Source organism: Oenanthe melanoleuca, chromosome 4 (assembly GCF_029582105.1).
Source record: "Oenanthe melanoleuca isolate GR-GAL-2019-014 chromosome 4, OMel1.0, whole genome shotgun sequence".
In the NCBI taxonomy this organism is placed as follows: Eukaryota; Metazoa; Chordata; class Aves; order Passeriformes; family Muscicapidae; genus Oenanthe; species Oenanthe melanoleuca.
Genome location: NC_079337.1, coordinates 68123256 through 68151137, shown reverse-complemented (window position 1 = coordinate 68151137; position 27882 = coordinate 68123256). Strand labels below are relative to the sequence as shown.

Below are 27882 nucleotides of genomic sequence, written 5' to 3'. Positions count from 1 at the left end.
GGTTTATCCGATCCCATTCCCACTTTTCCCTTTTGGGTTCATCTGGCCCCATTCCCATTTTCCTTTCGGGTTTATCCCATTCCCGTTTTTCCCTCTTTGGGTTCATCCAGCCCTGTTCCGGCTTTTTCCCCCTTGGGTTTATCCAACCCCATTCCCACTTTTCCTCCTTTGGGTTTATCCCATTCCTGTTATCCCATTCCCACTTTTCCCTTTTTGGGTTCATCCAGCCCCATTCCCACTTTTCCTGCTTTGAGTTCATCCCATTCCCGTTTTCCCTCTTTGAGTCCATCCCTTCCTGTTTTCCCTCTTTGGGTTTATCCCATTCCCACTTTTCCCTCCTTGGGTTTACCTGACCCCATTCCCGCTTTTCCTTCTTTGGGTTCATCCTATTCCCATTTTTCCTTCTTTGGATTTATCCCATTCCGATTATCCCATTCCCGTTTTCCCTCTTTGGGTTCATCCCTTCCCATTTTTCCCAGCCCCAAATCCCAGGATCGGCTGCGACCCCAGAGCTGTGAGAGCCGGGATTGGGATCTGGAGGATTTGGGAGAAATTTGGGATTTGGGAGAGGTCAAAGCCAAGGGCACCCACGGCAACGGGAAGGGACAGCGGTGCCTGTCCCCAGGCCCGGGAGTGTCCCTGAGTCCTGTCAGTGTCCCCAGCCCCTGGGAATGTCCTCAACCCTCTGAGTGTCCCCAAGCCCCACAAGTGTCCCCAACCTCTGTGCCGTGTTTGTGTCCCCAAGCCCTGCGAGTGTCCCCATGACCCATGCCCCGAGCATGTCCCCACCGCCTGTGCCACATGCATGTCCCCAACACCTGGGAGTGTCCCCAGCACCTGGGAGTGTCCCTACAGTCTGTCACCTGTGTGTCCCCACCACCTGTGCCGTGTGCGTGTCCTCACCACGTCCCTGCCACCTGTGTGTCCCTAACACCTGGGCATGTCCCAATGTCACCTGTGTGTCCCTACAGCGTGTCACACGTGTGTCCCCAACACGTCTGTGTCCCTACACCGTGTCACACGCGTGTCCCTAACACCTGGACAAATTCGCACCACTTGAGTGTCCCCATGACAAGTGCCACCACCTGTGACTGTCCCCAACATGTGCCATGTGAGTGTCCCGCTACATGTGCCACGTGTGTGTCCCCAACACCTGTGACTGTCCCCAGCCCCTGCGTGTGTCCCCAACACCCGTGACTGTCCCCACCACCTGTGCCACGCATTCTCACGGTGCCACCACCCCAGGCTGCTCTCGGTGTCACCCCCGTCCCCACGCGTGTCCCCGCCCCGTGTCGCCACCCCCGTGCCAGCGCCAGCTGTGTCACCCCCCGCCCCGCGCTGGCACCGCCACCTCCTCATTAACCTTTCTTGATTAACGCAATTAATTCCAGCTCCTCCTGCGCTCATCCCGGCGCGCGGGGGCGGGGGGAGGTGACAGGAGGTGACACCGCAGCTGGAGGGAACCGGGGGTGGCCTTGGGGGTGGCGGGGAGGGGACACGGCTCGCAGGGGTCGCGCCCGGAGCATTCCCGGGATTCCAGCCGGGGCTGGGGGTGGGGACATCACCGCTGTGTCCCCAAGGGGTGGGGACAGCGGGGTGACGCCAGTGTCACCATCCCGGGGGTGACAAATCCCGGGAGTCGCAGCTTTTTCCACGAGGTTTTTAATTCCCATTCGGGCCCTCTGCGCCACCTCCGCGAGGAGGGGACATTGTCCCCAAGGGTCACACCCCCCCCCAGCCCGGGGTGGGGGGGACACGCGGTGACACCGAGGGGACAGACGCGGAAGGGAGGGACGCGAGCCACCCCCGAGAGGGAAAAAGGGGGAATGATGGGAATTCTTCCCGTTTTATGTACAAAATTCCCGGCTGGGGGAGGGGACAGGGACACCCAGGGACACCCAGGGACCTCCGCCCTCCCTGTGGTCAAAATAATTCTGATCATTAATATCGATAATAATGGCGATAATTAATGGCAGGGAACAGGGACCACGGTGTCCCCACACCCCGGGTGGCACCAGGATCCCGATCCTGGACAGGCAGAGATCCGGGATCTGGGATTCTGGGATCTGGAATTGTGGCCGAGGCTCTGGATGAGGAGTGGGGAGAGAGCCGGGAAAGGTCGGGGGAGCCGGGTCCCCCCGGAGCGTCTGTCCTGTCCTGGGGCGTCCATCCCACCCGGAATATCCATCCCACCTTGGAGTGTCCGTCTCTCCTGGGAGCATCCATCTTGTCCCAGATCATCCCTCCTGCCTTGGAGTACATCCATCCATCCATCCATCCATCCATCCATCCATCCATCATTCATCCTCCATCCATCCATCCCTCATCCATCATCAATCCATCCATCCATCCATCCCACTCCAGACCATCCCCCCTTCCCAGGAGCATCCATTTTTCCTGGATCATCCCTCTAATCCTCAATATCCATCTTGTTCTGGATCATCCATCCCATCCCAGAGCATCCATCCCACCCTGGATCATCCTTCCTATTCCAGAGCTTCTGTCCCACCTGGATTATCCATCCCACCTGGAATATCCAACCTATTCCAGAGCTTCCATCTCACCTTGGAACATCCAGCTCACATTGGATCATCCATCCTTTTCTAGAACATTCATCCCATCCTGGATCATCCATCCTTTTCCAGAGCTTCCATCCCACCTTGGATCATCCATCCACCCTGGAGTATCCATCCTATTCCAGATCATCCATCCCACCTTTGATCATCCATCCCACCTGGATCATAAATCCTTTTCCAGAGCTTCCATCCCACCTTGGATCATCCGTCCTCTTCTAGAACATCCATCCCAACTTCGATCATCTATCCCACTTTGGATAATCTCTCCACTCTGGAGTATCCATCCTATTCTGGATCATCCAGCCCACCTTGGAACATCCATCCCACCTTGGAACATCCATCCTTTTCCAGAGTATCCATCCCACCCTAGAGCTTCCATCCCACCCCGGATCACCCTTCATATTCCAGAGAGCATCCACCCATCTTTGAGCTTCCATCCCACCTTGGATCATCCATCCTTTTCTAGAACATCCATCCTTTCCCGGAGCTTCCATCCCATCCTGGATCATCCATCCTTTTCCAGAGCTTCCATCCCACCTTGGATCATTCATCCCACTTTGAATCATCTCTCCCACCCTGGAGTATCCATCCTATTCCAGAGCTTCCATCCCACCTTGGATCATCCCTCATATTCCAGAGCATCCACCCATCTTTGAGCTTCCATCCCACCCTGGACCATCCATCCTTTTCCATCCCGTCCTGGATCATCCCTTATATTCCAGAGCCTCCATCCCACCTTGGATCACCCATCCTTTTCCAGAGCTTCCATCCCACCTTGGATCACCCATCCTTTTCCAGAGCTTCCATCCCTTCCTGGACCATCCATCCTTTTCCATACCACCGTGGATCATCCCTCCCACCTTGGATCACCCATCCTTTTCCAGAGCTTCCATCCCATCCTGGATCACCCATCCTTTTCCAGAGCTTCCATCCTTTTCCAGAGCTTCCATCCCACCCTGGATCATCCATCCTTTTCCATCCCATCCTGGATCATCCCTTATATTCCAGAGCCTCCATCCCACCCTGGATCATCCATCCTTTTCCAGAGCTTCCATCCCATCCTGGATCACCCATCCTTTTCCATCCCACCCTGGATCATCCCTCATTCCAGACCATCCATCCCACCTTGGAGCTTCCATCCCACCTTGGATCATCCATCCTTTTCCAGACCTTCCATCCTTTTCCAGAGCATCCATCCCTTCCTGGACCATCCATCCTTTTCCATCCCATCCTGGATCATCCCTCCCACCTTGGATCACCCTCCCGCCCATCCCGGCGCCTCCACCCCTCGCCCTCCTCTGCCCTAATTCCCGGCTCTCTCCGGCTCTTCCCGAGGCCAAACCCAGGAATTTCGGCTCGTTTTGGGATTTCCCCTCAGCCAGGCTGGGATCACTCGGGATGGGGACATGGGGGGCCGGGTCCCCTCGCCCCGGCGCCACCCCAGCTCGGAGGGGTGGGCACAGGGGACAGGGATGTCCCCAGTCCTTGTCCCCGCTCCTGTCCCGGCGGGATGGGGGATCCGGAGCCCCTCTGGAAACGCCGTCCTTAGGAATAGGCCAATCCCTGGAGCGGCCGCGCCGGAGCGTGGAATTTGTCCGAGTCCTCAAAAGCTGGGTCTGGGCAGGACAGGGACAGCGTCAGCCAGGGGACACTGGGGACACTGGGGACACGGCAGGGACAAGGGTGGCATGGGACAGCCCCGGGTGTGGGCGCCACACGGGCAGGGACAGCAGGGACAGAGTGCAGTGACACTGGGGACCCTCTGTGGGGCAGGGGGGCTCAGGGTGGGTGTGGGGGACATTGGGGACCTTGGGGACACTGGGGACACGGAGAGGACAGGGCAGCCCCAACCATTCCCATGTACAGGACATCGGGAGTGCGGTGACACTGGGGACCCTCCACGGGGCAGGAGTCACTTGGGGACAGATGTCAGGGACCCTGGGGACACTGGGGACACCAGGAGAGTGACAAAGGTGACACGGGCAGCCCCAACCATTCCCATGTAAATGACATCAGGAGCACGGTGACACTGGGGACCCTCCACGGGGCAGGAGTCACTTGGGGACAGATGTGATGAACCCTGGGGACCCTGGGGACACTGGGGACACCAGGAGAGTGACAAAGGTGACACGGGCAGCCCCAACCATTCCCATGTAAATGACATCGGGAGTGTGGTGACACTGGGGACCCTCCACGGGGCAGAAGCCACTTGGGGACAGATGTCAGGGACCCTGGGGACACTGGGGACACCAGGAGAGTGACAAAGGTGACACAGGGCAGCCCCAACCCTGTCAGGCAGGGACAAGGATTACAGTGACACTGAGGTCCCTCTGTGGGGCAGGGCCACCCTGGGACAGATGTCAGGGACCCTGGGGATCCTGGAGACACCAGAGAGTGACAAGGGTGGCACGGGGCAGCCCCAACATTCCCATGTAAATGACATCAGGAGCACGGTGACACTGGGGACCCTCCATGGGGCAGAAGCCACTTGGGGACAGATGTCAGGGACCCTGGGGACACCAGGAGAGTGACAAAGGTGGCACGGGGCAGCCCCAACCATTCCCACGTACAGGACATCGGGAGCACGGTGACACTGGGGACCCTGCACAGCGCACGCGGGGCTGGGTGTCAGACCGCGGTGGCCCTGGTGGCCCTGGTGGCCCTGGTGGCCCTGGGGACAGGCTGACCTTGCAGGGCGCTGGCGCAGGCGGGCGGGGGCGAGCCCTGCGGCCGCAGCACGGGCGCGAAGGCGCTTTTCTGCTTCACGGCCGAGATCATCGTCACCGGCGAGAAGGAGAAGCCGCCGGGCGGGGTGGCCGCGCCCGGGCCCGAGGTGACAGTGACGGACGAGGCGCCCAGCGGGGGACTGGCGGGCAGGACTGAGGGGACAGCGACACACGCGGCTCGGCTGGGGGGGCAGGGGACACCGCGAGGGGACAGGGGACGGGGATGGGGACAGGGGACACCGCGAGGGGACAGGGGACACCGCGAGGGGACAGGGACGGGGATGGGGACAGGGGACACCGCGAGGGGACAGGGACGGGGATGGGGACAGGGGACACCATGAGGGACAGGGATGGGGACGGGGATGGGGACAGGGGACAGAGATGGGGACAGGGATGGTTCAGAGATGGGGACAGAGCCAGAACAGGGATGGGGACGGAGACAAGGACAGGAAAGGGGACAAGGACAGGGACAGGACAGAGATGGGGACAGAGAGAGAGGACAGAGCCAGGACAGGGAAGGGGACAAGGACAGGAAGAGAGGCAGGGACAGGAACAAGGACAGGGCTGGGACAGGGATGGGGACAAGGAGAGCAATGGGGACAGGGACAGGCACAGGGAGAGAGACAGGGACAATGACAGGGACAGGGCTGTCCCCCCTCAGCTGGCCTTGTCCCCACTGCCTCTCTCCCCCTCAGTGATGGCTTTGGGGACACTCCAGGGCTGGCCCATGGCTTTGGGGGACCCCCCAATGACTTTGGGGACCCCCGGGGAGCAGCCATGACCTCAGGAACCCCCCAGGGCTGTCACACGGTTTTGGGGACCCCCCCCCCCGACCCCCCCATGGGTGTTCCCAGGCGTGTCACTCACTGGCGTACGGGGAGGTGGCCGTGGAGCCGTTCAGGAAGCTCGGGGGGGACCCGGGGACCCCCAGCCCGGCCATGGTGGCCCCGCCGAAGCCCCCGGTGGCCCCGGCAAAGCCCTGCTGGGGGGCCGAGCCCGGGGGGCCGAACCCCCGCGCCGGGGGCGTCCCGGGGCTGCGCGAGAACCCTGCGGGGACAGCGACACGGTGGCACCGGCTGGGATGGGGACACAACCCCTCGGGGACAGCGACACGGTGACACCAGCCGGGATGGGGACACAACCCCTTGGGGACAGCGACACGGTGACACCGGCTGGGATGGGGACACAACCCCCCGGGGACAGCGACACGGCGGCACCAGCCGGGATGGGGACACAACCCCTTGGGGACAGCGACACGGCGGCACCAGCCGGGATGGGGACACAACCCCTTGGGGACAGCGACACGGTGACACCGGCTGGGATGGGGACACAACCCCCCGGGGACAGCGACACGGTGACACCAGCCGGGATGGGGACACAACCCCCCGGGGACAGCGACACGGTGACACCAGCCGGGATGGGGACACAACCCCTCGGGGACAGCGACACGGTGGCACCAGCCGGGGAAGGGACAAAAACCCTCGGGGACAGCGACACGGTGGCACCAGCCGGGAAGGGGACACAACCCCCCGGGGACAGCGACACGGTGGCACCAGCCGGGAAGGGGACACAACCCCTCGGGGACAGTGACACGGTGGCACCAGCCGGGGAAGGGACAAAAACCCTCCCGCCACCTCGAGGCCACCTCGAGGCCACCGCGCTCCGTGGTCACAGCCGTGAGGGGACAGGGACAAGTGGCACCAGTCAGGGAGGCGACAAAAACCCTCCCGCCACCCCGAGGCCACCGCGCACCTTGTTCGGAGCCCTGCGGGGAGTCGCCCATGGCCAGGCCGAGCTGTCCCCCGCCGAAGGAGGGGACAGTGACGTGCGCGGGGCCCCTGGGGACACTGTACAGCGCCTCGGCCACGTCGGCCGCCCGCTTCAGCAGCACGTCCTGGGGACACGGCAGCGGCGTCACCGAGCGAGGGTGGCACTGCCGGGGGGCACCTCTGGGTCTGGTGCCACCCCTTCGGTGTCACCTGGTAGTGTCACCCTGCAGGGACACCCCTCGGTGCCACCCCACAGTGTCACCCTCAAGCACAGCATCACCCGAAAGTGTCACCTCTCATTGTCGCCCCTCAATGGTGTCCTGCATTGTCACCCCTCAGTGTCACCTGGTAGTGTCACCCTGCAGGGACACCCCTCGGTGCCACCCCACAGTGTCACCCTCAAGCACAGCATCACCCGAAAGTGTCACCTCTCACTGTCGCCCCTCGATGGTGCCCTGCAGTGTCACCCCACAGTCCCACCCCTCAGTGCCACCCCTCGGTGTCACCTGGTAGTGTCACCCTCCAGCACAGCTTCATCCTGAAGTGTCACCTTTGTCACCCCTTGATGGTGCCCGCAGTGTCACCCCACCATGCCACCCCCTCGGTGTCCCCCTTGCTGTCACCCCCACCCGCAGAGCCCGGGGTGACCCCGGGATGTGACTGACACTGTCCCAGCTCCTGTCACCTCCCCACGGGGCACGATGGGGCTGGGGAGGGGACCGGGACCTCCCGGCAGGGGTGACACGAGGGGGGTCCCAGGGTGGGGAGGGGTCCCGGGGGTGTTCAGGGGGGTCCCAGGGTGTTCAGGGGGTCCCGGGTGTGTTCAGGGGGGTCCCAGGGTGTTCAGGGGGTCCCGGGGGGATCTCGGGGGTCCCGGGGGTGTTCAGGGGGTCCCAGGGTGTTCAGGGGGTCCCGGGGGTGTTCAGGGGGTCTCGGGGTGTTCAGGGGGTCCCGGGGGGGGTCCCAGGGTGTTCAGGGGGTCCCGGGGGGGTCCCGCACACCTGGCTGCTGTGGGGGACCCCATAAAGCGCCTCCACCAGGTCGGCCGCGCGCTTCAGCAGCACCTCCTGGGGACAGCGAGGGGACAGGGGAGGGGACACGGGGTGGTGGGGGGGGGTCCACCCCCAGCGCACCCCCAAAGGCCCCCATGTCCCCCCCCTGAACCTCCATTCTGTGTGCCCCGTGTCCCCAACCCCCCATTGTGTCCCCAATGATCCCCCTCTGTCCCTCCCTGCCCTAAGAGACAGAAGAACTGTCACCCCCTCCCTGTCCCTTGCCCCCGGGGTGTCTCTCCTGTCCCCCCGGGGTGTCCCTGTCCCCTGGGGGTGTCCCTATCCCTTAAGGGTGTCCCTATCCCTTGAGGGTGTCCCTGTCCCTTGAGGGTGTCCCTGTCCCTTCAGGGGTGTCTCTCCTGTCCCCTCAGTGCTGTCCCTGTCCCCTCGGGGGTGTCTCTCCTGTCCCCTCAGTGCTGTCCCTGTCCCCTACCTTGGGCAGGCGCTCGGGGTCCCCGGGGTGCCGCGGGATCACCTTCTGCAGCCGCTGGAACCCGTAATCGATGGTGGGCTCGTTCAGGGCTGGGGACAGGGGACACCGTGAGCTCTGTCCCCTCCCCGGGGCTGTGTCACTGTCCCGGGGGCTGTGACACTGTCACAGGCGGCTCTGGCTCCTTCCAGGGGTTTGTGTCCCCATCCCCCGAGGGTGTGTCACGTTCCCAGGTGTCCCCATCCCATTCCTGGACATCCCCATCCCAATTCCAATGTCCCCATTCCCAATCCCAGGTGTCTCTATCCCAATCCTAGAGATCTCTATCCCATTCCCGAGTGTCACCATTCCAACCCCGATATCCCCACCCCAACTCCCATGTCCCAGTCCCGATGTCCCCACCTGAACCCCGATGTCCTTGTCCCAGTCCCGATGTCCCCACCCCAATCTCAACGTCCCATTCTAAATCCTCACCCCAATCCCGGGTGTTCCCATCCCAATCCCAGCGTCCCAATCCCGATGTCCCCACCCCAACCCCAATGTCCCAATGTCCCCACCCTAACCCAAATTTTCTAATCCCAATTCCAATGTCCCCACCCCAATGTCCCATTCCCGCTGTCCCCACCCCAACCGCAATGTTCCCACCCCAATCCCAATGTCCCAACCCCAATGTTCTCACCCCATTCCCAGTGTTCCAATTCCAATGTCCTCACCCCAATCCCAATGTCCCTGTCCCAACCCCAATGTCCCCAACTCCAATGTCCCATTCCAGCTGTCCCCTCCCCAACCCCAATGTCCCCATCCCAATCCTGATGTCCCCAGCCCAAATGTCTCCAATCCCAATGTCCCCACCCCAATGTCCCATTCCCAGTGTCCCCACCCCAATCTCAATGTCCCAACCCCATTGTCCCCACCCCAACTCCAATGTCCCATTCCCAATTTCCCATTCCCGCTGTCCCCACCCCAATCCCAATGTCCCCAACCCCAACGCCCCATTCCTGCTGTCCCCAGCCCCAATGTCCCATTCCCAATGTCCCCATCCCAATCCCAATGCCTCTGTCCCAAGACCAATGTCCCCAACCCCAATGTCCCAATCCCGATGTCCCCAGCTCCAATGTCCCATTCCCAGTGTCCCTGTCCCCACCCCAATGTCCCATTCCCACTGTCTCCACCTCAACCCCAATGTACCAATCTCGATGTCCCCATTCCCGCTGTCCCTGTCCCCACCCCGCTGTCCCTGTCCCCACCCCGCTGTCCCCACTCCAATCCCAATGTCCCAATCTCGATGTCCCCACCCCACCCCGCTGTCCCCACCCCAATCCCAATGTCCCAATCTCGATGTCCCCACCCCAATCCCGCTGTCCCCAACCCCAACGTCCCAATCTCGATGTCCCTACCCCCGCTGTCCCCACCACCAATGTCCCCACCCCAATCCCGCTGTCCCCAACCCCAATGTCCCAATCTCGATGTCCCCCCCGCTCAGTCCCCGTCCCTCACCGGTGTAGACGAAGCGCCCGGGCGCGCCCTTGCAGAAGTGCTTGGCCTTGTAGGACAGCGTCACCTCCACGACCCCCGGGATGTGCCGGGGGGGGGGGTCTGCACGCGGATGGCGTGGGGGGTGATGAGCTGCGGGGGGGGGGGGACACGGCCTCAGCGCTGTCCCCGCGCTGTCCCCGCGCTGTCCCCAAGCCCCGCGCGTACCTCGCTCCACACCAGCACCGTGCCGAACAGCACCTGGAGCCCGTCGAAGAAGTTGTCCCCGATGACGATGACGGTGGCACCGCCCGTGGTCCAGCCCTCGCTCGGGCTGATGGCCTTGATGCAGGGGGTGGCTGCTGGAGGGGACAGGGACAGCGGTGGGGACACGGGGGGACAGGGACAGTGATGGAGGGGACATGGTGGGGACAGGGACAGCGGTGGAGGGGATGGGGACATGGAGGGGACAGGGACAGTGGTGGGGACACGGGGGGACAGGGACAGATGGTGGAGGGGACACAGAGGGGACAGGGACAGCGGTGGAGGGGACACAGAGGGGACAGGGACAGCGGTGGAGACATGGGGGGACAGGGACAGCAATGGCAGGGACATGGAGGGGACAGGGACAGAGATGGTGGGAACGTGGAGGGGACAGTGGAGAGGACACAGAGGGGACAGTGGAGAGGACACAGAGGGGACAGGGACAGCGGTGGGGACATGGTGGGGACAGGGACAGTGATGGAGGGGACATGGTGGGGACAGGGACAGCAGTGGAGGGGACACAGAGGGGACAGGGACAGCAGTGGAGACACGGGGGGACAGGGACAGATGGTGGAGGGGACAGGGACAGATGGTGGGGACATGGAGGGATGGGGGACAGGGACAGCGATGGTGGGGACAGGGACAGCGATGGTGGGGACACAGAGGGGACAGGGACAGTGATGGCAAGGACATGGAGGGGACAGGGACAGTGATGGTGGGGACAGAGGGGTGGAGGCTTGGGGGTAGGAAAGAGGGGACAGGCATGGAGACACAGGGACAGATATGGGGACACAGGGACAGGAATGGGGACACGGATATGGACAGGGACAGCCATGGGGACACGGACATTGAGGGGACAGGATTGGGACTCACAGGGACATCAGGACATGGATGGGGACACAGGGACATGACTGGGGACAAGCACAGGTGGCCGCACAGACATGGCCGGGGGGGGGACACACACGAGTGACCAGGGTGACAGGGGTGGGGACAAACAGAGGCACCCACGGCCACCCAACCGTGGACAGGCAGAGACATTGGGGACAGCAGGGTGGGGACAGCAGGGTGGGGACACAGGGACCACCCTGGGGGTGGCAGGCCACCCTGGGAGCTCACAAAACATGTCCCCAAAATGTCCCCAAGTGGCCATGGTGACACGGATGGGGACAGAGACACTCAGGGGTGGACCAGCCAGACACTGGACAGCAGGGTGGGGACAGCAGTGGGGACACAGGGATCACCCTGGGGGTGGCAGGACACACTGGCAGGATCTCAGTGCGTGTCCCCAGGATGTCCCCAGGTGTCCCCAGGTGTCCCCTGACCTTCGGAGGGGTCGAGGCGCCGCGCCCGCCGCCCGTGCTTGGAGTTGTTGTGCACGAACATGTTGTCGGACACGGCCAGGACGTGGCCGTCCACGTGCACCGTGGTGGACACCACCACCTGCGGGGACAGGGGACACGCTCACCCCGGCTGTCCCCTGCCCTGTCACGCCACGGGGGGCTGTGGTGTCCCCACGGTGTCCCCACGTGTCCCCTGCCCTGTCACACCACGGGGGGCTGTGGTGTCCCCACGTGTCCCCACGGTGTCCCCACGTGTCCCCTGCCCTGTCACACTGCAGGGGCTGTGGTGTCCCCACGTGTCCCCACGGTGTCCCCTGCCCTGTCACACTGCAGGGGCTGTGGTGTCCCCACGGTGTCACAGGGGGTGGCCCCAACATCTTGGGGTCACCAACCCTCCCAGGGCACCCCCAGATTGCCAAAGTCCTTCCCCCAGGACACTCAGGGGACACGCAGGGGACACCCAGAGGACTCCAAATCCCTTTTAGGGCCGTTCCAAACTGCACCCCAGTCCCTCAAGGGCACCCCTAAACCCCCCTTAGGGCCACTCCCAGGTCCACCCAAAACCCCCAAGGGGACCCCAAACCCTTTTTAGGGTCACCCCCAGACCCCAAGTTGCCCTCCCAGGACACCCCAAACCCCTTTTAGGGTCACCCCAAACCCCCCAAATTCCCCCACAGAGGACCCCAAATCCTTTGTAGGGTCACCCCAACCCCTCAAATTCCCCCACAGAGGACCCCAAACCCCTTTTAGGGTCACCCCCAACCCCCCATATTCCCCCACAGGAGACCCCAAATCCTTTTAGGACCACCCCTAGCCCCCCAAATTCCCCCACAGTGGACCCCAAACCCTTTGTAGGGTCACCCCAAATTCCCCCACAGGAGACCCCAAACCCTTTGTAGGGCCACCCCAAACCCCCCAAATTCCCCCACAGGAGACCCCAAATCCTTCGTAGGGCCACCCCCAGTCCCCCAAATTCCCCCACAGGGGATCCCAAAACCCATTCAAGGTCACCCTCAACCTCTCAAATTCCCCCACAGGAGACCCCCAAACCCCCCATATTCCCCCACAGGAGACCCCAAATCCTTTTAGGACCACCCCTAGCCCCCCAAATTCCCCCACAGATGACCCCAAACCCCTTTATAGGACCACCACCACCCCCTAAAAACCCAATCCCCCCCCATTCCCGTCCCCCCCCCACTTAATCCCACAATTTTTCCCCCTCCCCTTTCCCCTTTTCCCCGCCGCTCTCCCGCCGCCGATGCCGCGATGCAAATGGGGTCGTTAATCACCGAAATGTCATAATTAACATCTCGTTACCGAGCCCTGATGAACCTCGGGGGGGGGGCCAGGACCCAGCTGCGACCGGGGAGGGGGGGAGGGGGGCGGAGATTTTGGGGTTTTCAGGGATTTAGGGTTTTTTTTTTAATAGGGTGTCGGTAAATTTGGGGGATTTTCAAAGGGGTCGAGGGGAATTGGGGACTCGATTCCCCCCCTTCGGGGGGGAATCGAGTCCCCAATTCCCCTCGACCCCTTTGGGAAATCTTTTTGGGGTCGCCCCCACCCCTTTTTAGGGTCTCCCCCACCCTTCTGATGTCCCCAAATGTCACCTGGAAGCGCCGCATGTCCCGCGGGTTCCCGGCGTTTTTCAGGCAGTTCTGGTTGCATTTGAGGAAAAACTTGAGGAAAAACCTGGAATTCGGGAAAAAAAAAAAAAAAAAAAAGGAAAAGGTGACAAAAATATGTCCTCGTGTTGTCCCACAAAAAGGGATCCCATCAAAAGGGGATCCCATTAAAAAGGGGGTGCCAGAGAATAGGGATCCCACAAAAAGGGATCCCAGAAAAAAACGGGATCCAAAAAAAAAAAAAAAAAAAGGGGATGCCAGGGAATAGGGATCCCACAAAAAGGGGTTACATGGAAAGGGGGGTCCCACAAAAATGGGATCCCAGAAAAAACGGGATCCAAAAAAAAAAAAAAAAAGGGGATGCCAGGGAATACGGATCCCACAAAAAGGGATCCCAGAAAAAACGGGATCCCAAAAAAAAAAAAGGGGTGCCAGGGAATAGGGATCCCACAAAATGGGGTTACATGGAAAGGGGGGTCCCACAAAAAAGGATCCCATAAAAAGGGGACCCCATTAAAAAGGGGGTGCCAGAGAATAGGGATCCCACAAACAGGGATCCCAGAAAAAACGGGATCCAAAAAAAAAAAGGGGGTGCCAGGGAATAGGGATCCCACACAAAGGGGTTAAATGGAAAGGGGGGTCCCACAAAAAGGGATCCCACAAAAAGGGATCCCACAAAAAAAATCGGGATGCCAGGGAATAGGGATCCCACAAAAAGGGGTTACATGGAAAAGGGGGTCCCACAAAAAGGGATCCCACAAAAAAAGGGGATCCCACAAAAAAAGGGATGCCAGGGAATAGGGATCCCACACAAAGGGGTTAAATGGAAAGGGGGGTCCCACAAAAAGGGATCCCAGAAAAAACGGGATCCCAAAAAAAAAAGGGGGTGCCAGAGAATAGGGATCCCACAAAAAGGGATTACATGGAAAAGGGGATCCCACAAAAAGGGATCCCACAAAAAAAAATCGGGATGCCAGGGAATAGGGATCCCACAAAATGGGGTTACATGGAAAAGGGGATCCCACAAAAAGGGATCCCATAAAAAGGGGACCCCGTTAAAAAGGGGGTGCCAGGGAATAGGGATCCCACAAAAAGAGGTTACATGGAAAGGGGGATCCCACAAAAAGGGGATCCCATTAAAAAGGGGGTGCCAGGGAATAGGGATCCCACAAAAAGGGATCCCAGAAAAAACGGGATCCAAAAAAAAAAAAAAAAGGGGATGCCAGGGAATAGGGATCCCACAAAATGGGTTTACATGGAAAAGGGGATCCCACAAAAAGGGATCCCACAAAAAGGGATCCCAGAAAAAAAATCGGGATGCCAGGGAATAGGGATCCCACAAGAAGGGGTTACATGGAAAGGGGGGTCCCACAAAAAAGGATCCCATATAAAGGGGATCCTATTAAAAAGGGGGTGCCAGGGAATAGGGATCCCACAAAATGGGGTTACATGGAAAGGGAAGGTCCCACAAAAAAGGATCCCATATAAAGGGGATCCCATTAAAAAGGGGGTGCCAGCGAATGGGGATCCTGCGAAATGGAGATCCCACAAGAAAGAGGTGCCAGAAAAAAAGGATCCCACAAGAAAAGGGGTCCCAGGGAGAGGGGATCCCACTAAAGGGGTCCCAGGGAAAAGGGGATCCCATGGAAATGGGGATCCCAGCAAAAAAGGGTCCCGGGGAAAAAGGAACCCAGAGATCCCACAAAAAATGGGTTACATGGAAAAGGGGTCCCAAAGAAAGGGATCCCACAAAAAAAGGAGTTCCATGGATGAGGGGATCCCAGGGAAAGGGGGTCCCACAAAGAGGGGATCCCATAGAAAAGGGGGAAAGGGGTCTTACAGAAAGGGGCTTTCCATGGAAAGGGAATCTCACAAAAAAAAAAGGGGATCCCACAAAAAAAAGGGGATCCCACAAGTGAAAGGGGATCCCACAAGTGACAGGGGATCCCACAAGTGAAAGGGGATCCCACAAAAAAAAAGGGGATCCCACAAAAAAAAAGGGGATCCCACAAAAAAAAAGAGGATCCCACAAAAAAAAAAAGGGGATCCCACCAAAAAAAAAAAAAGGGGATCCCACAATGAGGAGCTCTCCATGCAAAAGGGAGATCCCACAAAAAGGGGATCCCATGGAAGGAGGGGGAACAAGGAGAGGATCCCACGGAAAAGGGGGATCCCATAGTGAGGGGCTCCCCATGGAAAAGGGGGATCCCAAAAAAAATGGGGATCCCACAAAAAAAGGTCTCATTTACAGGATCCCATAGAAAAGGGAGACCCCCACAAAAAGGGGGATCCCACAAAAAGCAGATCCCATGGAAGGAGGGGGCACAAGGAGAGAGGATCCCATGGAAAAGGGGGATCCCACAAAAAGGGGATCCCGGAAAAAAGGGATCTCACACTGAGGGGGTCCCGACCCCACAGAAAGGGGGTCCCACCCTTTGGGACAACACAGAAAAAGGGGGGTGCCCCCATTCCCCACATTCCCATAATCCCATTCCCGCCCCGCGGGGGGTAATCAGGGCAAGGAAGGAGCTGGAAAACGCCGGGAAAAAAACGGGAAAAAAACGGGAAAAAAAACGGGAAAAAACCGGGAAAACGCCCCCACCATCCCCAGGACAGCACGGCCTGGGGGGATACCCCAAAAACCGCCCCAAAAAAAAAAAACCCAAATCCCCCAAATCCCAGCCTCAGGTGGGGGGGCTGGGGCTGAACCCCGCGGGTTAAAAATACGGGGCCGGCGCATTAATTAGCATGGCTAATTACCATTGAATATGCAAATGCCCGGCGCCGCTGCCGAGCACCTTCTGCTCGCGGCGCATAAATTTGAATGCGCAATTAGCATAATCGTGGCTAATTAATGAGAAGCGTCAATTTTCGCTGCCGGGTAATTTGATTAACGCCGCGAGAGGGGCACTTAGCGCGCTCTCAAACCAGCGGGGCTGGCCCGGGGGGGGACGCGGGGACACGGGGGACAGGGGGGGCTCCGCGGGAGCCCGGGGGACACGGCTGGCCCTGCGTGACCCCCCGAAAGGGACGGGGAGGGGACGGCGACACCCCGAAAGGGACAGGGACACCCCGAAAGGGACAGGGAGGGGACGGGGACATCCCGAAAGGGATGGGAATGGGGAGAGGGGCACCCCGAAAGGGACAGGGAGGGGACGGGGTCACCCCGAAAGGGACAGGGACGGGACAGGGACAGGGACGGGGACACCCCGAAAGGGACGGCGAGGGGATGGGGACACCCCGAAAGGGACAGGAATGGGAGAGGGAACTGGGGACACCCCAAAAGTGACAGGGATGGAGACATCCCAAATGTCCTGGGAATGAGGACAGGGGACTGGGGACACCCCGAAAGTGATGGGGATGGGGAGAGGGGACACCTGAAAGTGATGGGGACACCCCAAATGTCCTGGGAATGGGGACAGGGGTTGGGGACACCCGAAAGTGACAGGGATGGGGAGAGGGGACTGAGGGCACCCCAAATGTCCTGGGAAAGGGGAGAGGGGAATGGGGACACCCCAAAAGTTCTGGGGCAGGTTTGGGACGCCCCAAAAATCCTGAGAATGAGGAGAGGGGAATGGGGACACCCCGAAAGTGATGGGAACGGGGAGAGGGGTTGGGGACACCCTAAATGTCCTGGGGCAGGTTGGGGACACCCCAGAAATCTGGGGAATGGGGACAAGGGAATGGGACACCCCAAAAATCCTGGGGCAGGTTCGGGACACCCCAAAAATGCTTGGAATGGGGACAGGGGACACCCTGAAAGTCCTGGGGAGGGGAGAGGGGACTGAGGGCACCCCAAAAATCCTGGAACAGGTTGGGGACACTGAGTGACCCCCCCCCCAAAAGCTTCGGGTGACCCCCTCAAATTCCTGAGGCTGAGGGGGGGGACACAGGGACATTTGGGACATTTGGGACATTTGGGACATTGCCACCAACCCTCGGGGTGTCACCTCCCCCAGGGGCACCCCAAAAGCGCCATGGTGGGACAGGGGACAGTGACATGGGGACAGTGACATGGGGACAGTGACATGGGGACCGTGGTCCTGACCCCCCCGGGCTTGGCTTGGTGGCACCAGGGAGGTGACAAAGGGACAGGCAGGAGGACCCCGGTGGGGACAGGGACAGAGGGACCACGGTGGCCTCAGGCACGGGGACACGGCCACCCTGGGATGTCCCCAAGGCGCCGGTGCCACCTCCATTATTGATGTGACCAACGGGGCCATCTGTCACCGCTGTCACCTCCTGGCGACACCCGGAGTGTCCTGTGCTGTCCCTTGGCTCCGCAGCATCGTGTCCCCAAGCTCGGGGACAACTCTGGTGGCTGCCACCCCCCCCCCACCCCCAGCTCGCCGTGATGTCCCCGATGTCCCCGTGTCCCCAATGTCCCCCGTGTCCCCAATGTCCCCCGTGTCCCCAATGTCCCCCAGTGTCCCCCGTGTCCCCCAGTGTCCCCCGTGTCCCCGCACCTGTCGATGATGACGGGGTCCGAGGGGGTCTCGTTGCGGTTCCCGCAGCTCTTCTTGTCACAGCAGCGGCTGCACGCGGGGACAGGAGGTGACATCAGGGGACAGCGAGGGCTGAGGGACACCCAAACACCGGGGGGGACACGCCAGGTCCCCCTGTCCCCCCTTCGGGCCGGTTTGTCACTCAGGGTGGGGACAGAGGGGACACAGCAGGGGGGACACTCGGGAGTGTCACTTTTCCACTTCTTTATGGGGTGGGGACAGATTTGGGGGTCCCAGGGGCTCCGTGTCACCTTCGGGTGGCTCTGAGCGGGTTGGGGACCCGTCCCTGTCACCCTGGGCGGCTCTGAAGGAGTTGAGGACCCGCTCCTGTCACCTCTGGGTGGCTGTAAAGGGATTGGGGACCCGCCCCGTCACCTTCGGGTGGCTCTGAGCGGGTTGGGGACCCGTCCCTGTCACCTCGAGGGGCTCTGTGTCACCCCTGGGCGGCTCTCAAGGACCCGCCCCTGTCACCTCTGGGTGGCTCTGAAGGGACTGGGGACCTGTCCCGGTCACCCAGGGGGGCTTCGTGTCACCCTCCAGGTGGCTCTGAAGGGATTGGGGACCTGTCCCTGTCACCCTCGGGTGGCTCTGAAGGGGATTGGGGACCCGTCCCTGTCACCTCCGGGTGGCCCTGGAGGAATTGGGGACCCACCCGAGGTTCCGTGTCCCCCCCAGGTGACCCAGCAGTGCCACCCGCTGTCCCCAACCACGAGCGCGGGTCCCCTGTCCCCCGCAGTGGCGCCTCCCGGCGTTAATCAGCAGCGCTAATTAATTAACGGGGGTCCTAAGGGGGCCTTGGGGACAGCCCTGTCACCCCCCGCGTGTCCCCAGCCCCACCTGCACATGATCTCGTGGGTCAGCAGCACCCGGCACATCTCGGGGTTCTTGTCCTGCCCCTCGTAAATGATGGCCTGGAGGGGACACCGAGGGGACAGCGGCGACACCGCGGTGGCACCGCGGCCAGATGTGGCCGCAGCCGCATCCAGATGTTCCCGGCGGGCGGGATTTGGGGGGCGGGGGATTTGGGGGCGGGTTTGGGGTCTCGGTACCTGCTTGGACATGGAGTCGATGAGGCGCACGTACAAATCCTGCTCGGTGCGGAGCCCTGCGGGGGCGGGGACGGTCACCCCGATTGTCACCTCCCCCCCCCGGGGACACCCCAAAAATCCCCCAAATCCCCCCAAAAGCCGCGCCCACCGTTGCTGTAGAGCAGCTGCAGCCGGTAGTGGATCCCGTTGTTGGTTTTCTCCCCGTTCTGCTCCTTCGGGGGTGGCGACAAAAATTCAGGGGGAGGGGACAGGCGGTCACTCCGTGTCCCCCCCCGCACCCTCCTGGTCACCCCCAAAAATCCGGCCCTGTCACCCAAAATTTAACCCCACCAGGACTCTCCAAATTCCCCCCCTAGGACACCCAAAAATCCACTCCTGACCCTCAAATTCCCCCCAAAATCCACCCTTGACCTCCTAAAATCCACACTTGACCTCCCCAAGTTCCCCTCCCCCAGGACCCCCTAAATTCCCACCCCAGGATACCCCAAAATCCACCCTTGACCCCCCAAAATCCCCTCCCATGACCCCCCAAATTCTGCCCCCAGGACCCCTCAAAATCCACCCCTGACCCCCCAAATTCCCCCCCTAGGACCCCCAAAAATCGACTCCTGACCCTCCTCAAATTCCCCAAAAAGTTCATCCCTGACCACCCCAAAATCCACCTCCAGGAACCCCCAAAATCCCTCCCATGACCCCCAAAATCCACCCCTGACCCCCAAAAATCCACTCCTGACCCCCCTCAAATTCTCCCCTCAGGACTCCCCAGAATCCACCCCGATCCCCCAAATTCCCCCCAAAATCCACCCTTGACCTCCCCAAATTCACCCCCCCAGAAATCCCCAAACTCTCCCCCCAGGACACCCCAAAATCCACCCTTGACCCTTCCAAATCCACCACTGACCCCCCCAAAATTTCCCCCAAAATCCCCCCGACCCCCTAAATTTCCCCTCTAGGATCCCCAAAAATCTACCCCTGACTCCCCAAAATTTAACCCCCCCAGGACTCCCCAAAATCCACCCTTGACTCCACCAAAATTCCCCCCAAAATTCATCCCTGACCACCCCAAAATCCACCTCCAGGACCTTCCAAATTCCCCCTATAGGACCCCCAAAAATCCACCCCTGACCCCCCAAATTTCTCCCTCAGGACCCCCCCAAAAATCCACCTTGACCCTCCCAAATTCCCCCAAAAATCCAACCATGACTCCCCAAATTTAACGCCCTCAGGACCCCCCAAAATTCACCTGACTCCCCAAATTACCTGGTGGCTTTGGGGTTTTTTGGGGTGGTTTTGAGGTTTTTTTGGGGGGTTGTTTTGGGTTTTTTTTTTTTTTTTTTTTTGGGGGGTGGTTTGGGGATTGTTTTTTGGGGGGGTAGTTTTTTTTGGGGGGATAGTTTTGGAATTTTTTTTTTTTTTTTTTTTTTTTGGGTGGTTTTCAGGGATGGTTATGGAGCTTTTTTGGGTGATTTTGGTTTTTTCGGGGGGTTGTTTGGGGGTTCTTTTTGGGGTTTTTTTTGGGAGGGGGGCTGTGGTTATTTTGGGGGTACTTTTGGGGTTTTTTGGGGTGGTTTTAAAGGTTTTTTTGGGTGGTTTTGGGAGTTTTTGGGGGGTTTTGGGAATTGTTTTGGCGTTTTTTGGGGGGGTTGGGATCTTTTTCGGGATGGTTTTGGGGTTTTGGGGAGAGGGTTTGAGGTGGTTTGGGGGTTTTTTGGGGTAGTTTTGAGTGTTTTGGGGGTAGTTTTGGGGTTTTTTTGGGATTGTTTGGGGGGGTTGGGATGGTTTGTGGGATTTTTTTTGGGATTGTTTTGGGGTTTTTTGGGGGTTTTTTTGGGGGTGATTTTGGTTTTTTTGGGGGATGGATTGGGGAGTTTTTTGGGGGTGATTTGGGGAGTTTTTTGGGGGTGATTTGGGGAGTTTTGGGGGTAGTTTTTTGGGATTGTTTGGGGGAGTTGGGATGGTTTCGGGGGTGGTTTGTGGGATTTTTTTTGGGATTGTTTTGGGGTTTTTTTTGGGGGGGTTTTTTAGGGGTGATTTTGGAATTTTTCGGGATGGATTGGGGGTTTTTGGGGGGTGATTTTGGGGTTTTCTTGGGGTAGTTTTGGGATTGTTTGAGGTGGGGGCTGGGATGGTTTCGGGGGTGGTTTATGGGATTTTTTTGGAATTGTTTTGGGGTTTTTTGGGGGGGGGGTTGGGATTGTTTCGGGGTTTTTTGGTGAGTTTTTTGGGGGCGATTTTTGAGTTTTACGGGATGGATTGGGGAGTTTTTTTGGGGGCGATTTTTGAGTTTTACGGGATGGATTGGGGAGTTTTTTGGGGGTGATTTTGGGGTTTTTTTTGGGGTAGTTTTGCTTGTTTTGGGGGTAGTTTTTGGATTGTTTGAGGTGGAGGTTGGGATGATTTCAGGGGTGGTTTGTGGGATTTTTTTGGGATTGTTTCGGGGTTTTTTTGGGGAGTTTTTTGGGGTGGATTGGGGAGTTTTTTGGGGGTGATTTTGGGGATTTTTTGGGGTCTCTCACCCGCTCCTTCTCCACGAAGTCGATGAAGCAGGTGCGCTCCACCTCCACGGGCTGCCCCTGCCGGTCGTACATGGCCAGCACGAAGTGGAAGAAGTTGGACTTGCGCAGGTTGGCCGGCGGCTGCTTCTCGAAGTGAGCGCGGGCCAGCGACACGCCGCTGTCGCGACAGGCGACGGGACACGGTGAGGGGCACAGCGGGGACACCGAGAAACCCGGCAGGACATCACAGGGACCCCCCCAGCAGCAGAACGCCCGTCCCTGAGAGCCCCAGAGCTGGGGAACGCCACCCCCAAATCCTGGGGATCCCCCAACCCCGGGAATCCAAATCCTGGGGATTCCCAGCACCGGGAACCCAAATCCTGGGGACCCCCCGACCCCGAGAATCCAAATCCAGGAACCCCCAGCACCCCATCCCCAGGACCCCCATCCCCGAGAATCCAAATCCTGGGGACCCCCCGACCCCGAGAATCCAAATTCTGGGGACCCCCAGCACCACAAACCCCAATCCTGGAGTCCCTCATTCCCAAGAACCCCAGAGCTGGGGAACGCCACCCCCAAATCCTGGGGATCCCCATCCCCGAGAATCCAAATCCTGGGGATCCCCAGCACCGGGAACCCCCAGCACCCCATCCCCGAGAACCCAAATCTTGGGGATCCCCAATCCTGGAGATTCCCATCCCTGACAACCCAAATCCAGGAACCCCCAGCAGCCCATCCCCAGGACCCCCATCCCCGAGAACCCAAATCCTGGGGATCCCCCAACCCCGGGAATCCAAATCCTGGGGATCCCCAGCACCGGGAACCCCAATCCTGGAGTCCCTCATCCCCAAGAACCCCAGAGCTGGGGAACGCCACCCCCAAATCCTGGGGATCCCCAGAACCCACATCCTCGAGAATCCAAATCCTGGGGACCCCCAGCACCACAAACCCCAATCCTGGGGACTCCCAGCACTGGGAACCCAAATCCAGGAACCCCCAGCACCCCATCCTCAAGAATCCAAATCCTGGGGACCCCCGGCACCAGAAACTCCAATCCTAGGGATTCCATCCCCAAGAACCCCAGAGCTGGGGATCCCCAACATCAGGAACCCAAATCCTGGCACCCCCATCCCTGCGAACCCAGATCCTGGGGATCCCCATCCCCGAAAACCCAAATCCTGGGGATCCCCCAACCCCGGGAATCCAAATCCTGGGGATCCCCAGCACTGGGAACCCCCAGCACCCCATCCCTGAGAATCCAAATCCTGGGGACCCCCAGCACCCCATCCCCAGGACCCCCATCCCTGACAATCCAAATCCTGAGGACCCCCAGCACCCCATCCTCAAGAATCCAAAATCCTGGGGATCCCCATCCCAGGGACCCCCAGCACCCCATCCCCGGGATCCCCATCCCTAAGAACCCCATCCCAGTGACCCCCAGTACCCCAACCCCGAAAACCCCAGTCCTGGGGACCCCCAGAGCCCCCAAATCCCAATCCTGGGGATCCTCATCCCTGAGAACCCTCAATCCTGGGGATCCCCATCCCGGGAACCCCCAGCACATGGACACCTAAAAATTCAGCACCAGGACCCCCGCACTCCATTACCAGGAACCCCAAAACCTCCACGGGACCCCCGCACCCCATTATCAGGAACCCCAAAAACTCCATGGGACACCCACACCCCATGACCACAAACCCCAAAAACTCCTCCATGGACCCCCAGCACCTCTTCCCAGAATCCCAAAATCCCAAAATCCAGTCCCTGGGACCCCCAGCACCCTTCCGTGGGATCCCAGTCACCCCAAAACCTGCAGCACCCTGTCCCCAGGGCCACCACATTGTCCCCAAGGCCACCAGGACCCCAACACCCCATGAGGGGGACACGTGTCCCTGTCCAGGGTAGGGGACAGAGTTGGGGACAGCGCCAGCATCACCAGTCCCTGACACCGGGACACGAGGGACAGGAGGGGACAGCGGGGACATCCCTGAGCCCTCCCCCTCAGTGCCACCTCTGGTGTCACCGCCGCTGTCCCTGCCCCGACACCCGGGTGACAGCACAGTGACAGCAGAGCCACCTCAGGGACCTCCAGCACAGTCCCCGTCACTGTCACCGCGTCCCCACCCCGCTGGTGGTCGCTGTCCCCGGTGCCACCCCCGCCACAACCTCTGGGGACACTGGCGACACTTTGGGGACATTTCTCCGCGACGTGACAGAGGAAAAGCTCCTTCAGCTGCTCCCCGGGGGTCCCAAACTGTCCCCAGCGCCACTCGCGGGTGTCCCAAACTGTCCCCAGGTGCCACGTCTGGGGAGGTGACAATACCTGTGCGCGGCCACCCCAAACGGGTCACATCGTGTCCCCACAGCGGCGTGTCCCTTGTCCCCTCCCCGTGCTGGTGGCTTTGCTCTCAGGGTGCCACCCCCGCGGGGACACCTCTGTCCCTCACTGTCCCTCACTGTCCCCACCCCTCCCGACAACGGGACGTCCGCGGCTCCTTCCAGCCCCAAAAATTCCCCCCCAAAATCGCCTCGGTGACACGCCGGGGCGGGGGGGTGGCTCTGGCTGTCCCCGCTGTCCCCCGCCGTGTCCCCCCCGCGCCGCCAGCCCCGCCCGCCGCGTTAATTAATTATTAAAGGCAATCAAGCATTTCCAAGCAGCCGCGGCCCCGGCGCTTCCAGGAAAGCGGCGGCCCCGGGCACGGCCCTAAAGCGGCTCCCGGGGGGGCTCGGGGGGCGTGGGGACCCCACCCGGGACACCCCGGACCTTGCGGACATCGCGGTGGCCGCGGGGACACGCGGGAGGGGGGGATTAGAGGGTCCTGGATGTCACCCAGGGGTGGGGACCCCGCGTGGGCCACTCAGGGACCCCCTGTGGGACACGAGGCGGGCGGTGCCAGCCCCTTGGGGACATCGCGGTGGCCGCGGGGACACGCGGGAGGGGAGGTTTGGGGGGTCCTGGATGTCACCACATAAGGCAGGACCCCGGTGCCAGCCCCTTGGGGACACACGGGAGGTGACACTGGTGTTTTAACCCGCCCCCCCAGCCAGGTGTCCCCACGAGTGGCACTGCCAGCACGGTGGCACACGCCCAGCTGCCACCAGGGTGGCACAGGCAGGGCGGGAGGGGACACCCCCGGCTGGCCAGGACCTCACTCGGTGACACATCCCTGTCACCACCGCCAGCCCCGGGTGTGTCCCTCTGTCCCCTGCAGGGGTCCCGGGGAGTTTTTGGGGACACGGGGACAAGGCCAGCACCTCCCACCCCCCCCCCCCAGCCTGGCACTGCTGTCCCTCAGCTCCACATTGTCACCACCGGGGGGTGGCTGTCACCGCGGTGGTGGTCCCTTTGAGGCTGGGGGGAGGGGTGTTCCCTGAGGTTTTCCAGCATCCCAAAGTTTTGGGGGGACCCCAGGGGAGCCACCATGGCATCGGTGACCCCTTAGGGACACCCCAAAACCCGCAGAGGGGACAGCAGGGCAGGGGACAGGGGTGGCACTGACCCCAATGGGAACAGGTGGGAGAGAGGGACAGGGGACACTGAGGATCCGGGGAGGGCAGGGAATGGGATTTGAGTCCCAGAAAAGGGTAGGGAATGGGATTTGAGTCTCCCAGGATGGCAGGGAATGGGATTTGAGTCTCCCAGGATGGCAGGGAATGGGATTTGAGTCCTGGAAAAGAGCAGGGAATGGGATTTGAGTCCCAGAAAAGAGCAGGGAATGGGATTTGAGTCCCAGAAAAGAGCAGGGAATGGGATTTTAGCCTCCCAGGAAAAGGCAGGGAAGTGGATTTGAGTCTAAGAGGAAGGTAGAGAATGGGGTTTGAACCCCATGGAAAAGGCAGGGAATGGGATTTGAATCCCCTAGAAAAAGCAGGGAATGGGATTTGAGCCTCCCTGGGAAAGGCAAAGAATGGGATTTGAGTCCCAGAGGAAGGTACAGAACAGGATTTGGACCCCATGGAAAAGGCAGGAATGGGATTTGAGCCTCCCTGGGAAAGGCAGGGAATGGGATTCAGGGAGCTCAGAATCCTCTGGGGATGCAGGGAATGGGATTTGAGTGCCCAGGAGGGCAGGGAATGGGATTTGAATCCCTGGAAAAGTCCGGGAATGCGATTTGAGCCCCCTGGAAAAGGACAGAGAATGGTATTTGAGCCCCATAGAAAAAGCAGGGAATGGGATTTGAGCCTCCCAGGGAGGGCAGGAAATGGGATTTGAGTCCCCTGGAAAAGGGGCAGGGAATGGGATTCAGGGAGCTCTGAACCCTCTGGGAATGGGATTTGAGCCCCCCAGGAAAAGGCAGGAATGGGATGTGAGCCCCCAGGAATAGCAGGAATGGGATGTGAGCCCCCCGGGAATAGCAGGAATGGGATGTGAGCCCCCCGGGAATAGCAGGAATGGGATGTGAGCCCCCCGGGAATAGCAGGAATGGGATGTGAGCCCCCCGGGAATAGCAGGAATGGGATGTGAGCCCCCCAGGAATAGCAGGAATGGGATGTGAGCCCCCAGGAATAGCAGGAATGGGATGTGAGCCCCCCAGGAAAAGACAGGAATGGGATGTGAGCCCCCCAGGAAAAGACAGGAATGGGATGTGAGCCCCCCAGGAAAAGACAGGAATGGGATGTGAGCCCCCCAGGAATAGCAGGAATGGGATGTGAGTCCCCCGGGAATAGCAGGAATGGGATGTGAGCCCCCTGGAAAAGGCAGGAATGGGATTTGAACCCCTGGAAAAAGCAGGGAACGGGCACAGATCCCACTCCCGTTGGCACAAACCGCTGGCAGCTGAAACCCACGGGGATCCCGAGATGCCCCAGGCAGCGGGATTGGGGTGTCCAGAGGCCCGAGAATCCCAGGAAAAAAGGGAATGGAGGGAGGGGAGGGACACATCCTGGGATGCCCGCGGAGCCCGTGGGACCCAGGACACCGGAATGACCACGGTGACCAGGAATGACCACAGGGCAGGAAATGCCCGTGGATTCCAGGACACTCCCAGAGCCCAGGATGCCCAAAGCCCTGGAATGCCCGTGGATGCAGAGCCCGGGATGACGCCCGTGGAATTTGGGATGCCCACGGAGCCTGGAATGCCCAAAGCCCGCGGGATGCCCATGGAAGCCGGGATTCCCGATAGCCCAGGATATCCCAGGATAGCCCACGAAAACCAGGACGTCCATGAAAACCAGGATGCCCACAGCCCCTGGAATTCCCGCGGAACGCGGGATGCCCACAGCCCCCGGGACACTTCCATCCCCTGGAATTCCCGTAAAAACCGGGATATCCACGGAGCTCGGGATGCCCGGCAGAGCCCCCGGGGATGCCCGCGGAGCTCGGGTTGCATCCATCCCGCAGCACTCGGAGCCGGCGGGTTCTCCCGGGGCTGTCCCCGAGCTGTCCCCAGGCTGTCCCCGAGCTGTCCCCGATCTGTCCCCGAGCTGTCCCCAGGCTGTCCCCGAGCTGTCCCCGAGCTGTCCCCAGGCTGTCCCCAGGCTGTCCCCTTACCTCTGCGCCGCCGTGCTGGCGTCCAGGATCCCGGTGCCCTGCAGCCAGCGGCCGGCGGGGAGCCCCGCGCTCAGCGGCTCCTCCTTCATGGGGACCCCCCCCCGGGGCAGCGCCTCCTGCACCGAGAACATGACCGGGGGGGTTCAGGGGGACCCCCGGAGCTCCCCCCGCCCCCCAGCCCCGGGCTCAGCACCGGGCAGGTGCCGGGGGCCGCCGTCCCGGCCGCCGGGGAAGCGGCATCTGCGGAGGGAGGGAGGGAGGGAGAGATGGAGGGAGGGGGAGGCTCCGGGGGGGGTTCAGGGGGAGGGAGGAGGCAGAGCCCGAGAAGTTGGAGCTGGAGGAGCCCCGGAGCCGAGTGAGGGGAGGGGAAGGGGCGGGGGGAGGCGCCGGGGGAGAGGGAGGGAGGGAGGAGTGGAGGGAGGGATGGGGAGGAAGGAGGGAGGGATGGAGGGAGGGAGGGAGGCCCGGAGGAGGAGTAGAAGGATGGAGGGAGGGATGGAGAGAGAGGAGGGGTAGAGGGAGGGATGGAGGAGGAGTGGAGGGATGGAAGGAGGGAGAGGAGGGGTGGAGGAAGGCCCGGAGGAGGAGGAGTGGAGGGATGGAGCGCGGCAGAGGGAGGGATGGAGGGAGCCTCGCAGAGGAGGAGGAGGAGCGGAGGGATGGAGCGCGGCACCGGAGGGATGGAAGCTCGCAGGGAGGGATGGAGGCAGGGAGGGACGGCCGAGGCGCAGGGGAGGAGTGGAGGCGGCCCGGGGCGGGGGCTCGGTTCCGTTACCGGGCGGGCGGCGGCGGCGGCGGAGCGGGGAGGAGGAGGAGGAGGAGGAGGAGGAGGAGGAGGAGGCGGCGGCGGCGGCGGCAGCGGCACCAACAGCAGCAATGGGCGAACGGGGGGCGGCCCGGGGGTCCCGGGAGCGCCATCACCGCCCTCTCCCCGCCGCCTCCGCCGCCCCCCGGCCCGGCCCCGGCGGCTCGGCTCGGGCAGCAGCACCATCAGCAGCAGCAGCGCTCGCTGCCGCCGCCCCGCCGCCGCCGCCGCCGCCGCCCCGCCGGCCCGGGCCATCCCGGCACCGCCGCCGCCGCCGCCGCCTCC

At 61.1% G+C, this 27882-nt stretch overlaps 1 protein-coding gene across 1 annotated transcript; it reads right to left on the bottom strand.

Annotated features, from left to right (window-relative positions):
* Nucleotides 1–3830: 3830 nt before the first annotated feature.
* Nucleotides 3831–27852, bottom strand: LOC130252647 (transcription factor COE4-like). Its single transcript, XM_056490422.1, is given in 18 exon segments — nt 3831–4192; nt 5264–5455; nt 6170–6349; nt 7055–7196; nt 8073–8138; nt 8557–8645; nt 10051–10144; nt 10147–10179; nt 10255–10388; nt 11613–11730; nt 13238–13319; nt 17719–17787; nt 18595–18668; nt 18807–18862; nt 18955–19018; nt 21323–21479; nt 26793–26908; nt 27568–27852. Coding segments are annotated over 18 exon segments (2022 nt in total). The 3' UTR covers nt 3831–4121.
* Between the last annotated feature and the right edge of the window lie 30 nt (nt 27853–27882).